At 41.7% G+C, this 15,529-nt stretch overlaps 1 protein-coding gene across 1 annotated transcript in view; it reads right to left on the bottom strand.

The window, feature by feature from the left end:
• Positions 1-15,529, bottom strand: part of TRPA1 (transient receptor potential cation channel subfamily A member 1) — a 62,340-nt gene that overhangs the window by 21,813 nt on the left and 24,998 nt on the right. Inside the window, exons 9-16 of the mRNA XM_075270405.1 lie at positions 12,551-12,599; positions 9,388-9,487; positions 8,736-8,836; positions 7,472-7,641; positions 6,361-6,525; positions 4,161-4,275; positions 1,759-1,925; positions 289-382 (exon numbers count right to left, since the gene is read on the bottom strand). Of these exons, the coding sequence (XP_075126506.1) occupies positions 289-382; positions 1,759-1,925; positions 4,161-4,275; positions 6,361-6,525; positions 7,472-7,641; positions 8,736-8,836; positions 9,388-9,487; positions 12,551-12,599 (961 nt within the window). The remainder of the gene's footprint in view (positions 1-288; positions 383-1,758; positions 1,926-4,160; positions 4,276-6,360; positions 6,526-7,471; positions 7,642-8,735; positions 8,837-9,387; positions 9,488-12,550; positions 12,600-15,529) is intronic.

Genomic DNA, 15,529 nt, shown 5'->3' with positions numbered 1-15,529 from the left:
ATCTGTACTTTAATGCATATTTTCCATTAAAGAAATAGTTACTTGTCACTTGTCATTTGCATCTTACAATGAGACAATGGTACATACCATAGCAGGGGCGAGAGGAGTATTTGCAGTTATCAAAAGTAGAGTTCATTGGGATACAATTTGGACTTTTTAAAATGGACATAAGAACAATATAAAATACTCTAAAACGTATCCCAAATATGTTGTAATAAATACTTCATGAAAATTCCAAATAAAGCTTTCTATTTTATTTGCTATGATAGAAAAAAAATAAATTTTCACCTTGAGGCCTTCTGGGAGATGATTGACCATTTCCAGAATGGGACACTTAAAACTTGTAGAAGTGTCTGAAAATGTGACAAGCACTTCGTCCCACCTACAACAAATATAAAGTGTATCAATAAGTATCTATTGAACATATATAGTACACTGTCTTCAAATTGACATTGACAATTTTCTGCAGAAAAACAACTAGGTACAAGTGCTGTGGCACGGTGTAGTTACTGTGTTAAGTGTCAAGTTAAAGACTCATGTCTGTAGCTGAATGAGGCGGCCAGAATTACGGAAACAGATAAGTTGGCTGTTGCTGTATGTTCCATAGGACTTACTGAAACTGTATATTTTATTGGCTTGTATGACGATTTACAGACATTGATGGTCACTATCCCATATGGGGCTCACAATGAAAATTCCTTTGCATGGATGTCCCCACAGAGAGAGTGTACAAACTCCATGCAGGTGTAGCACTTGGTGGGATTTGAATGTATTGGCTCCTCAGGGCACATGTGAACAAAAACATGAATTTTCTACAAGGATTTTAATGCAGAAAACCTGCACTGTAATCCATTGCACATGATGCAGATTTTTTACATGTGGAAACTGGAAACAGATTTTAAAATCCACAGCATATACATTTTTTTCTTTTTTTTCTGGGCCATATTCCAAGAGAATGGCTTCAAAATCCACACTTAGGGTTGGTTCACACTAACGCTTGTATTCCGTCCGCAAGGGGACCGCATGGAGACCCCCCCCGGACGGAATGCAATCGCAATTGCAAGCGATGTGGAGCCCATAGAGTATAATAGGCTCCGTGTGCTTGCTGCGGGCAGTGCACGGCAAGCACACGGAGCCCATTATAGTCTATGGGCTCCGTGTGCTTAACTGCACAGCGCTTGCATTAGCGTTGGTATTCCGTCTGGGGGGGGGTCTCCATGCAGACGGAATACAAGCGCTAATGTGAACCAACCCTTAGATGTACATATACACACATGAAATTGTGCATTAAGTCTACGCCAGTTGGTGGGGATTTTATTTGTGTACTTCTTGTGCAGTCCTTGCAGATTTTAGTGCAGATTTTCTGCATGTAAATACTACTTGTGCACCCTCAGGCAGTTGTAGAATTGGGTAAGAGATTGTAATACCCATTTAAACTTTGCTCCACCTTTTGCTCCACTTTTATTCAATGGCAAATCTACAATCAACTTTCCCCAAAATACAGCACAACTTTTCCATTCATTATCTACTTGGATGAAGTGGCCATCATACCAAGTGGAGCAGGGGTTAGGAGAACCTAATTCTCCAGATAGCTGATGCCTCAGAAGTGGGACATTTATGGCTAGTCATGTGACTAGTTATGGTAGTAATCTATATCCATCCCCCTGACAGTATTCAATGATACCCTATACAAGATTCTACAGCCCATTTCAAGGAAAGTAGAGATTCCTCACATATAAGACAAAATCAGACTTGTACCTTTCATGCTGGATTGCAGTAAAGACCACGTCCTTTCTTCCTGCACGTATTGCCTCATGTATGAAAGACGCCTCCATTGCATTCAATGTTATCGCTGCCCCACTTTCCAGCAGAAGATCTACAGCTTTGGCTTGTCCCTCGCGGCCGGCTAAATGAAGAGCTGTGTTCTACATTGGTGAACAGATATCAGGTTAGTAAATGATACCATATGACTGAACCATATCTTTTATTTTATGGTCAATTATATATATATATATATATATATATAATTAGGAGAGGGCAGGGGTGAACCTGGGCTTTCTGCCGCCTGAAGCGGCATCAGAAAGCCGCCCCCCCCCCCCCCGAGGAGGGGCGGAGCTGCGGGGCAGGGTCACAAGAAAGGGGCGTGGCCGAGCGGAAGGGGGCGGGTCGAGCGGAAAGGGGGGTTGGCCGAGCGGCATTCGCAGGCAGAGAGCAGGCAGGGAGAGGACCTGCTCTCTGCCTGAGTGTGAGGGGCGGCCACTGGAGCAGCACTGCGTCCAGCAGGGCCGCCCCAATACACCGCTGGCATCCCGTGTCGGGCTGCAGACACGGTGACGCTAAGCCAGTCCAGGACAGCTTGTCCTGGACTGGCTTAGGTCAGCAAAAATGCCGCCCTCCCGAGGCCCTGGCATAGCGCCGCCTGAAGCGGTCGCTTCAGGTCGCCTCATGGGAGGTGCGGCGCTGGGTGAGGGTTAGGTAATATTTAAATAGCAGTACAGTAGACTCCCAGAATTACATTCCTGTTTTTACTTATCTGTATGCCCCTGTCCAGGTCATTTCAGCCTCTTGTGGTTCCACAACCCAGTATGTCTGCTTTATAATAGCAATTTTCTTATAGGTTGGGGTCGGGAAAGGTACTTGAGGAGGTGTGGACTGGCACACAGGAGAACCAAAGAAAGTGTGGCACATTGGATTTCTGTAGAAGTAGTTTAATACACCGGAGAGCTGAGGATGGTGTGCTCAGAAGAGCTGGTGAAGACAAAGTCTAGCACACAGTAGAGCTAAGTCATATATGGACCTGAACTTGGAAAACAGAGTTATGACTTTGGTGTAATGACGTGAAATGCTTTCTCAGTTTAACCGTTTACTAAGCAGAACACAGTATGAAAGTTACATCTATCACAAACAGGAAGCGATAGGCACCATGCGGTCACCCCATCTTCAGTGGTATGTCTGTAGGGAGGTATCCTCCCTCTCCTCCCACACATAGTCTATGGAGATTGAATTGGTAACCAATCCGGGCCTAAGTACACTTATAAGCTTTAGCGTACTCAAAGTCACAAAGTAACATGAATACTGAACCAGCGCTGTCCATTGCTGGGAATCTGTTCCTTTTGGAATAGAAATACTAATTTGGCAATTTAATCCGCATCAAGTTAGTAGGCTTAGTAACTGAGTCATGCATGATGTTAATGAAGCTGCCCTCTAGAGGGCAGCATTCAGAGGCACTGTTCTCCTAATTACATCCTGGAGAATAGATTTGCATATTTTTTTACCCAGAATCCCTAGCAGAACAGGAATGACTTGTAAGTCTCCGTATGCCTAAGTAGACACACACTCTCCCTAATGTGTATGATTATCCCCTGGCCTCTATTAAACAGTCCATAACTTGCAATAACAACACACTGCCTTCAGTAAGCGGATGATTCTAACAAGAATGCAAACTTAAGTTGACAATAACTCTAAATGAAAGACTGCTGAGTGATAGTATTTCCCAGGACCAAGTTCCACTCCCTGCATTTGTTAGATGGTATCTCCTCCTGCCATATGCTCTCTTTCCCATTGTAGCTCTATGTCTGATAAAGGTGCAACTAAGCCAACTCTCTGCTGTGCTGGCCTGTGTGGCCACCCCATTTTGTGCCCAGAATGAGGTCTATGCTCTGGCCGTCACTGAAATAGAGAAACATGGAATATTTCCTCTCCTGAGGCTATTCATCCCAGTTTGGACAATTGTGGCTCTCCTCATGATGTGTATACAAGGCTGCCATGAACCAAGGGATTGTCGGATTGTCTCCCTCTTGTGGAAAGGGGAAAATCTTTCTGTACTACATTGGCATAAATAAATAGGGGACATAGAAATAGTGATTAGTAAAATGCAAAGTTATTGCTATAAGCTAAATGAAAAGCAAAGGTGGGAGTAAAGATGGCGCACAGGCATTGTAGATATGCGGATTAATAATCATATCACTCTGGAATATGATTTAGGAAAGGTCTATATACTGTAACTACAGCAGTATAGCCTTAAGTGATGATGTACTTGTAACTAGGCATTATCCTAAAAACTCCTCTATAGTTATTCTATAGCTAGATGATACCTTCATGTGTGCGTCTTGATGTACTAGTTAATATGAAGACATGGGAATGGATCCCCATCACTCTACCTTTTCTTTGTCCTGTTTATCAATAAGTGCAATAGATGTATCCAGAAGAACCTTGATGGTACGAGTATAGCCTCCTATAGCAGCATAGTGTAAGGCCGTCCATCCACGATAATCACTTTAAACAAATGAAACAAAAGCAGAATTTTATAGATAAAACACCAGTCACATACACTACGTATACAGTAAGGGAAACATTAAAGTTCAAATTCATTAGATATAAAATAGTTTTGTTGTCCAGTCTAATTTTTTTTCTGTTCTCTCAACTTGGTTCAGTCCTGCCACTCATTTGTCTTCTTTTGCCAGAAGTCCTTGTCGTCTGTGACCTCCTGTGACCTTCTGCTGAGGTCACTGACAGCATTTCTGTAGGTATAATTGACATGCTGCGACTTCCAGATTTTGGAAATGACAGTGTGTCTATTGCATGTATTTTTCCGCAAGGTGTGGATGGGATTTTCTAGAACCCCGTCCACTTTGTAGTGACTGTAAAACACTGTGTTTTATTCTGTGCAGTTTACGCTACATGGGGCCCCGGCCTTAAAGCTAAACAGGACAATCCTTGTAGAAGAAATAGAAATTATTTCAAGAAACTAATGATATAATCTTGCAGATATGGAACTTTAAGGTTTGCATGTTTGGGTGAGTGCTAGATCAGGGCAGAGCCAGTATTCCTGATGGAATTCAGAGGACTTTTACTGACTATTGGTTTTATATTTTTTTCCTTCACAAATTATCAAGAAGACACAAATCTTTGTCACAAGATAATTTGAAATATTGCTTTAAGAAACTTGCACCATACCATCATGACAGGTGAAAAGGTTTGATCCACGCGAGTCTGGATGCCTAGACCTCCACCAATCACTGAAATGAAGGGGCAGAAGAGCTCAGCTGAGTATTGGGCCCCTTTGGCTGTGATTGGCATTGCTTGGCTGATCCCGGGAGAGGTCAGCTTAGCTGTATAAGAGCCATGTACTTCTCATAAATCCTACACTGCTCAACTTGGCTGTTCTAGAAAAGTTTAAAGAGGACCTTTCACCACTTTTGGGCACATGCAGTGTTATATACTGCCAGAAAGCCGACAGTGCGCTGAATTCAGCGCACTGTCGGCTTTCCCGATCTGTGCCCGCTGTAAAGAGCTTACGGTGCCGGTACCGTAGTGCTCTATGGTCAGAAGGGCGTTTCTGACCATTAGCCAGAGACGTCCTTCTGCCTCGCGGTGCCTATCGCGCTGTGCTGTGGAGCGGGGAGGAACTCCCCCCTCCCTCTCCTGATAATGCTGGTCTATGGACGAGCTGTGTGAGCAGAGGGAAGGGGGCGTTCCTCCCCGCTCCACAGCACAGCGAGATAGGCGCCACGAGGCAGAAGGATGTCTCTGGCTAATGATCAGAAACGCCCTTCTGACCATAGAGCACTACGGTACCGGCACCGTAAGCTCTTTACAGCGGGCACAGATCGGGAAAGCCAACAGTGCGCTGAATTCAGCGCACTGTCGGCTTTCTGGCAGTATATAACACTGCATGTGCCCAAAAGTGGTGAAAGGTCCTCTTTAACAAAGCTGATCGGTACCGAAAGGACTCAACTTATTGTGTTCCAGAAATAACAGGAACAATCTACGTGTGGCATATCATTTGCAGAGGTTGGCACCCTCATAGTGCTATTTTTATTTCAAAACAATGGCCATCTGCCATGACAATTGGTTTTCCTGGGTTTGGGTGGGATCTGCTAAAGAGCATCTTCCAGGTCATTGGTGCTGATGGCACTTTATTATCAGAAGCCACATAGCAAATGGTAACATAGAGTACGTTTTTCCTTTACCTTGTAAGGTTGCAAATGTACAGTAGAACACCCCTCAACCCATCATGACACTTTTCTTGGTATTTGGACTCCCTGAGACTAACTTCAGTCTACGACATGTCTTTGACTACCGTACAGTGATGCTGCTTCTTTCTAGGTATATACCTCCATATCAGTCCTTCCTTCCTATCCCTATTGTCATACTACATGGAAATACCAAAACTGCCCAATTCCACAACTGCTTCTTCTCCCTCCATACTATTACTGACAGTATATATCCATCCCCGTGCTGAATAAGTACCACTGAAGTACTGTATATTACAAGAAGGTGAAATAAGGACAGTATACTTGCAGAAGTGACTCAGACATTTACATATCTAGAAGAAATATTGCAAGTTATTGTCCATACCTTAAAAGGAGAGCTCCCTTCTTAAGTAAAAGAAACACTATCCGGTCATGTCCATTTTCTGCAGCCAAATGCAGGGGTGTCATTCCCTTTTCATCTGCATCATTGAGAAGTGTAGCATCTGGCACAAATCTTAAGAGCCGTTCACATGTGTTGTAGCGACCGTACCTTTATTAAGAAACAGAAATGTTAAGAGCCCAACCACTATAAATATAAGTATAACTCTACTTATACACTATTCCCTGTGGGAACCCAGTCTTGAAATATCCATTTTGTAGATTTTAAGACCTGAAAAAATTCTTTAAAGCAAATGGAACGTAGTTCTGGGATCGAATTTTCATCCAGGGACTTAGCGCAGTTGCCATATTTGCAGTTGGGAAGGAATTATTTCCTCTAATGGGGCAATCAACATCAGACTTGTGGGGTTTTTTGCTTTCCTCTAGATCAATTTGGTAGGTTTATAGGTTGGACTTGATGAATTTGTTTCTTCATCCAATCTAATCTAATATGTTACTATGAAATTCACTTGGGATATTGTGTACAGTTTTGGTCTCCTGTGCACAAGAAAGACAAAAATGAGATAAGAGGGCTCAACGATGGCTAACCACAGTAATACATGGGATGGGTGGACTACAGTACAGTAGCCACAGAGATTGCCAAGCTACTTAATTTGGATAAAAGACAACGTGTTGCCTTAATAACTATAGGGGTATGTTCACACAATGGAATTCGGTGCTGATTTTGAGGTAGATTCCATAACAAAATCAGTGCCGAATTCCACCCTGAATACAATGTGAGGCAGAGATCGAAGCAGGATCGAATAAGCATCCTGTTCTGATCTTGTTCTGTGGCTGATTCCGCTGCAGAACGCGTGAAGTGATTTTCCCCATTCATCTGAGCCTTATCAATGAGTGACAGCCATGGTGGAAAGCTGAAGCTCTACTTTGCCTTTATGTCACAGGTAACTGGTGGGGTGGAAGTAGAGAGGAATAGGAGGTGGAAGCCCACTTCAAGCTCCTTTTCCATTCCCACCGTGTGACCATACTCTAAGATTTTCCATATATGATTGCAGATACACTTATTACAAGTTCCTGTACAATAGCATAAAACCTACAAAGCAGCAAAGTGCAGAGCCGATCTTTTATTCTTGCTCTTGGAATACAGCGACACTTTAAGTCCAAGAAGATTGTTCACAGAATTTGGCACACCATGGCGGCAGGCGTAATGTAGAGGAGTGCAGCCATCTAAATCTTCATCACTCACAAGGTTCTTGATATCTTCCCGCTATTATAAAGGTTGTAGAAAAATATACTGTAGATATTAACTTTGATAAAATCCACAAGAATCTCTAATAATAAATATAAATTTATAGAAACTGGTAAAATGTATCTTAAATAGTCAATGTAGAGTATGCTGCCGATAAGGGCAGGATTTTAAGGATATGGACATGTTTGGCGACTAACTTTTACAACCCCTCCTGTCTGCAATGGCTAATGGTTTTATGATTTTGATGGAAGTAATGGGGGACATTGACCACTGAGAGTGGGTAGGATTACCCACATAGAGTTAGTTGTAATATGTGTCCATACCAATAAAACGATACATTAGAAAAATACATCCTTTTGCTTGTATATGGACTAACACAGTTATTAGTACAGTATTTTTATATATATATAGCTGCTATAATGTCTCAAGAACTCTATGTATTTTGCTTAAAGGGGCTCTATCAGCAAAATCATGCTGATAGAGCCCCACATGTGTGTGAATAGCCTTTAAAAAGGCTATTCAGGCACCGCTAAGGTTATATTAAACTACCCCCCAGTTTTAAAATAAAATCCTAAAAAAAGAATATTATCTACTTACGCATCGTGCACGCTGGGTGGGCATTCAGGGTGCATTGTCTTCTTCATCCACGCCTCCTCTTCCTGCGATGTCCTCCGGTCCCATCCTCCTCCGGCGCTCGCGAACTGACACTGATAAAAAAAAATGGCCTGGGCGCATGCACAGTAGCCGTAGTAGAAGCCGCATGCTACTTTTATATTAGTGTCCGCTCGCGAGCGCCGGAGGAGGACGGGACCCGAGGACATCAGAGGAAGAGGACGCATGGATGAAGAAGAAGACACACCCTGAATGCCCGCCCAGCGTGCACGATGCGTAAGTAGCTCACATTCTTTTTGAGGGTTTTATTTTAAAACTGGGGGGTAGTTTAATATAACCTTAGCGGTGCCTGAATAGCCTTTTTTAAAAAAAAAATAAAAAAAAATAATCTGGTTAAATAAAAATGGCCACCGTCCATGCAACCCTGGGCCCTGTATTGATATTTATAATGATATAATACAAGTAAACCTATAGCTATATTCACAGTACAGAAAATATACCTGTAGAATTTCCTCTTTGATGTTCTTTAACCCTCCTGGCTGCAATACTGTCAGATGAAGAAAATTCCTCCCATAGTTATCTGTCAGCTTCACATCAGCCCCTAAAATAGAATGATATCAGTGCACGTACAAACCATGGCCATGTGACTAATGGATGTGATGTCACTGCCTCAAAAGAGGAATTGCAACTCTACTTCAAAGAATGCAGTCGTGTTTTCTAATAAGATACAGTCTGAAATCACAGGGCTCATTAAATGATCTAATGTCTAAGACTCCATCCTCGATTCCGCTTAAATTATGTGGAGAGAAGGGTCCTGAAATAGGACTTTTCTCTCCAACGATTTTGGACGGAACCTGGGCCGAAACCCCATGGACCCCACTGTAGTCTAATGGGGTCCATGGGTTTTCATGGGTAACCCAAAGCAGCGAAGAACGGAAACCCGAACATTAGTGTAAACCCAATGTAATAATGGAATATAACAAATGTAAATTGTTGTGTGACCCAGGGCTTATCTATGGCTGCAGGAACTACATGTCAAACATGTTTATCGGGGGGTTGTGGGGTTTTATCTCAGACTTAAAATACTGTACCTGCATAATCTTTAGATTTAGTCTAATATTGCTCAATGAGTATTAAGTGTTTGATCTTTACCTTTTTCAAGAAGTAAATTTACAATCTTCCAAGAAGAACATGAAGTAGCCAAGAGAAGAGGCGTGCGTAACTCATTATCCACACTGTCAATATTTGCTCCCTGTAAATAGGAGAACAATGTGAGCACACATTGGAGGAAGCACGAGATCAAATCTGTAAGACCAATAATAACTGTACAGATAGTCAGTGGAAAGACTCTCACCTGTGGTCACTAATGGACTAATGGCTGCCTATTGCACTGGCATAATTCCGTATATTTGCAAGGTCACACAGTAAGGAACGTAAATGTCAGAATTAGCTGATGAGGGTCACTTAACTGGTTAATATATGAAAAGTAAATATTTTTTAAAAGTTTAAGGTCTACTATAATACTGTGTGTGAGGAGATGTCCATTCAGCCTCGAAATACATTATAATGTGTGAATTACAATTGCCAGGTCTTGATTCTAAGTGCAATTTTTTATTTATATCTTTTAGCTATGACATCATTTAAGTTAATGTGCGCTGATCTGCAGTAACCTGGTCTGGCCACTACATAGAGAATGGAGCTGTCTGCTTCCTGCTTCACTCTCTTCACTGTATATCAGAGATCAGCTAATCAGAGGAGGTTCAGGGTGTTAGACCCACACTGATATAATATTAGGGATCTATTTTTAGGACTGGTCATCAATATTTTAGACTGGAAAAACCCTTTAATGATCATTGAATGGAAGGCGATACTGTACTGTATAAACACAGAACTTTTTCATGTTTTTGCCACAATTTTTATAAACACAATAAAATGTAATTACAAAAATAACAGCAAAAAGCAACTTTTTTTTTTACTTCAAACATTGAAACATTGAACTGTCCCCTTGAAGCAAAAACTGTAGTGCAAAATACCCTTATACTGTAATACAGCACGTGATTCTGAATCCATTTATAGTCAGAGACCCATGTAGCTCCATTTGGGGTGTATAGTCATAGCAGGCCATAGGCATCATATGCATAAAACAGCTATAGAAACGTGCTGTGTCATTGAGGCCTTAAAGGAGGTTTCCCCGCCAAAAACTTTTATGGTATATTAAAAGAGTAAATAACAAATCAGACTTGCATGACATAAGCAGTGGATGTCTCATAAAGGTTGTGATGGGAAAATCTAACAAGACAATGGAGTACACCGGTTACATAGTGAATAGAGATGAGCGAGTACTGTTCGGATCAGCCGATCCGAAGAGCACGCTCCATAGAAATGAATGGATGCACCTGGTACTTCCGCTTGGACGTAGCCGGCGCGCTTAACCCCCCGCGTGCCGGCTATGTCCATTCATTTCTATGCGAGCGTGCTGTTCGGATCGGCTGATCCGAACAGTACTCGCTCATCTCTAATAGTGAAGCATGGGGGGAAGGTTACCCATAACTAATACTTATCTTTCACAGGAAAGATAGCAATTGTCCTTCTTAAAGGGATGTGTACTAACCAATAATTATAACCTGTTCAAGATATAGGTGAGTAGGGTTGAGCGATCGTGTTCGGAAAAGATCGGATTCCAATTGGCGATCGAGAAAATTTCACAATTGCAATCGGAATTCCGAACACGATCTTTTTAGGTGGGATCGAGATCGGTACTATTTCCCACAATGCTTTGCTTAGCCTTCACACTGAGTATACGCTCCGCTCATTCTGAGTGGAGTGTATACTCAGTGTGAAGGCTCCACTGCGGTTCCACAGGAATGAATGGAAGCAGCCGGCACACAGCCTTAACCCTCAGCGCGCCGGCTGTCTTCATTCATTCTAATGGGAGACTAAACTAACATCTCTAGTAGCTACTTACCTGCAGAGATGGCTGCTCCGGTTCCCGGTGTTTTCCTTCTTCTTCGCCTCGCTGCCGCTCCACGCTGTTCTTCATGCCTCACTGCCCCACCTCCCAGGTTAGTGTTTAAAGCGCTAGGTAGGCGGGGCTTGTGGCCTAGGAGAGTGTGGGCGGGTACAGGGCAGGGAGATGTGACGTTTCCCCTCCCAGTACCTGCCCACACTCTCCTAACCTGGCAGGGAGGGGGCAGCGAGGCGAGAAGATCAGCGTGGAGCGGCAGCGAGGCGAAGAAGAAGGAGAACACCGGGCACCGGAGCAGCCATCTCTGCAGGTAAGTGGACACCACGGGGGACTAAGTAGCCAGAGGATTAAAAAAAAAAATCCTCTGGCTACTTAGTGATTCATTACACAGCATGGATTCTAACAATTAAAGCGTTCAGTTGTTAGATTCCATGTTGTATAGTGAATAGGATTGCTTTTAAAATCCGATCTCCGATTAATAAAAAAAAATCCCATTGACTAGCATTGGGATCGGAATTGGGATCGAGATCGAATGAAAAATTAATCGGAAATCGGATTTTAAAATCGATCCTGAAAAGTCAAGATCGGCTCAACCCTAGTGATCAGTATTGGTTAGTGCACAACCCTTTGTAAAATAAGGAACCTTATTACTAGATGGCACTGGGAGGACACTGGATAATACTACAGTAATTGAAAAATGTCTGGATTGCAAATATCCAGATGAGTAATTCCTAGACTTTACTTTTAGTTCAGCACATGTTAAGACAAAGGAAGATAATGAGTTTTTTTAAAAAAGAAAAACATCATCATTTTGTGATACTGTGTCTTGAGATGTCGTTTGTAATTGTCTGAGTGTAGCCACCTATTGGTTGTGATAAGAATTGCAGTGTGTCAAGGTTGCTATTGGATTGGATTGGTTTAATAAGAAAATACAGTTCTTAACCAAATTGGAGTCGATGTTGATGATCCATATATATGTGTATATATATATATATATATATATATATATATATATATATATTTATGTATGTATATATTGTATATGGATCTAGTGGTCACTTGAGCCCTTACCCACCTACAAAGCTATTTTTGTTAATTGGAAATGTGTGACTCGTTGTTAGGCAGTGATATTGAGAAAAGAAACGTGATTATAATTATCCCGCCATATGATTCAGAAATGGATAATGTACTATAGATTGTATTATCAGCTGGGACTAGACTTACTGCTATAACTGAAGTCATTATAGATTAACGGTTTAGTATTCCTTAGTGAGTTGACAATGTTAATTATTATAACAGATACCGCATAGCATTTCATGTGTGGATACAAGTAATTAGAAATGTAATTACCATTGATATTAAATACTCTGCCAGGTCCACATGGTCAAACAGGCAGGATCTGTGAAGGAAAGATTTTAGGAAAAAGGTTAATATAGACACAAAAGTAGCAGTTAAATGGTTAAAGACAATAATTTTTGTTTTAGTATAGCACACATGCGAAGGGAGTCTATCATCAGAGAGAAGCTTATTAAACCAGCAACACAGTTAGATAGGTCAGGCTCACCTGAATTTTATACATTTTCCCCCTTGAAAACTCCTTATGCCATTGCCAAGATATTCATTTATTAAAAACTGGAGTTTTTTCCATTGCCATTTCATCCTATAAATTTTGCACTATTCACTAATTCACTAGGTGGATAAATAACCTGATAAATGTATTCATTGGGTTAATACAATTAAATTGATACTAAATTTGTGTGTATATATATATATATATATATATATATATATATATATATATATATATATTTTTTTTTTTTATTTTATTTTTTTTTGCTAAGGGAGCGTTCACACTACCGTCTGTGTCCGACAGGCAGTGTCTGCTCCTAGTGTCTGTTCAAAATCTGGCACGGACATTAGAAGTGGACCCTAGCTGTGTCCGTGACACCTGTCATTTATTTAAATGGTGATCGGGTGCGTTCTTTTGCACTCCGTGCCCTTCCTTCACTGTCCGCAAGTAAAGATGTCCGACTTTTCAAGCGGACAGAAAAACCCTGCATGTCGGGTTTTTCTGTCCTCTTGAAAAGTCGGACATCTTTACATGTGGACAATGAAGGAAGGGCACGGAGTGCAAAAGAACGCACCCGATCGCCATTTAAATAAATGACAGGTGTCACGGACAATATGCTCGTTTTCCCAAATCCTAGACTCAAATCCATAAGGGATCAGTGAAAAAGAGGGCCCCACAAATGCAAAATGTCCCTTTTTACAGCTTATTTTGAGCTTTAGTTAGCAGCATATAAGATCCAAGAATCACACCTCCTTGTCTGACTCCACCCACTTGACAATAGAGAGTCTAATTAGCATGTCAGACACCAAAACTAACTGCGCTGATTGCTCAGGAATGGTGAGATCTAGAGAAGAAATTCTAACTTTGCTCAGAATCAGTGGAGTGGAGCCTAGTAAATGATCACTGGTAAATGTTATCTTCTATCTAAAGCCACCTGAAGGCTCTGAGTGTAGGTGTTAATATGCAAAACATCAGGTAAGAACAAATGAGTCACCATCGGTCATACTTTATGTATCCTCACTGACAAATATTATTTATGGTCTGGCATCATTGTACTATAAATCACATCCTTGAGCGGGTAAATGTTACTAATCCACAAAATACCAGATGGTAATCTTAACCTACGCCTTAACGGTAAATAGCAGGATATCGAATATAAAACAACATAACAGCATATGTTCTATGGAAACTGCAGTGGATATTCGGCTTATACAATTTTCAATCATATTTTATCAGTTCTTTAAAGGGATTCTACCATTAAAAAACTATTTTTTTTCTAGGTAACACGTCGGAATAGCCTTTAGAAAGGCTATTCGTCTCTAACCTTTGGAAGTGCTCTCCGCCACGCCGTTCGTTCGAAATACCGGCTTGTACTGGTATGCTAATTAGTTCTCTCGCAGCGATGGGGGCGTCCCGCAGCGCAGGAGATGCGATGGGGGTGTCCCCATTGCTGCTCGAAAACCGTCTGCAGCGCCGCCTCTATGTTCTTCTGTATCTTCCCCTTCCTTCTTCGGCTTGATGTCCAACGCCTGCGCAGTACACTCTGTTCGTGCCCGCAGCCATAGTGCCGACACCGCAATTTCGCACATGCACAGTACGTTCCTCGAAGTCTTCGCCGAACAGAGCGTACTGCGCAGGCGTCCGACATCAAGCCGAAGAAGGAAGGGGAAGATACAGAAGAACATAGAGGCGGCGCTGCAGCCGGCTTTCGAGCAGCAATGGTGACGCCCCCATCACATCTCCTGCGCTGGGGGACGCCCCCATCGCTGCGAGAGAACTAATTAGCATACCGGTTCAAACCGGTATTTCGAACGAATGGCGCAGCGGAGATCACTTCCAAAGGTAGGAGACTAATAGCCTTTCTAAAGGCTATTCCGATGTGTTACCTAGAAAAAATAGTTTTTTAATGGTAGAATCCCTTTAAGCTTGCAGTCATTCAAAAGGATTATGTATATCTTTGCCTTAAAGGGCTCCTCCCATTATAAACCCACTTGTCATGAATAGTAAATATGAAAATAAGAAACTTTGTAATATTTTTTTTATTAAAAAAATAGGTTTCCTTTTTCACTTACTCTGCTCATCTTCACTCAGTTTGTTTATTTATATAGAATCAGTCTCTGTACTTTTTTCACATACAGACATCTATGGAGAGGGCATGGGGAGAAGGAGGTTGTTAATTGATTTATTGCTTCATTCTGTGTAGTGGTAGTGAAGTCTTATCTTGAAAGACAGCAGTGTCAGAAGAGCCCTCTCACTCACAGTGTAGCAGCTGCAGTTATTTGTATGTCTTTTGCAGCAGTTTCCTATATAGTCTCCTCTATAGACTTTGTAAAAAGTAATTCAGCCCGATAAGTGGATAAGGAAACATATTTCTTTAATAAGATAAGATTGTATAAGAGTTGTCAGGAAGCAATCTATAAATACTGTATACTGGAAAGTTATACAAAGAAAAAACAATTTGTAGAGATGAGCGAGTAGTGAAATATTTGATATTCGTTTCAAGTAGCCCCTCAATATTCGACCGAATATCGAATCCCATTATAGTCTATGGTGAAAAAATGCTCGTTTTAGGGGAAACCACAATTCGACTAAGGAGAGTCACCAACTATGACACCTCAGCAAATGATGCCAACACCTCTGGAATGCAACTGGGACAGCAGGGGAAGCATGTCTGGGGGCATCTAACCGCCCAAGTCACAGGATTACCCCACTATCACAGACTAACAACTACACACTTTCCACACTCAATAGAACCTCTA

This window comes from Leptodactylus fuscus, chromosome 4, assembly GCF_031893055.1.
Source record: "Leptodactylus fuscus isolate aLepFus1 chromosome 4, aLepFus1.hap2, whole genome shotgun sequence".
Lineage (NCBI taxonomy): Eukaryota > Metazoa > Chordata > Amphibia > Anura > Leptodactylidae > Leptodactylus > Leptodactylus fuscus.
This window is presented reverse-complemented; position numbering and strand designations above follow the sequence as displayed.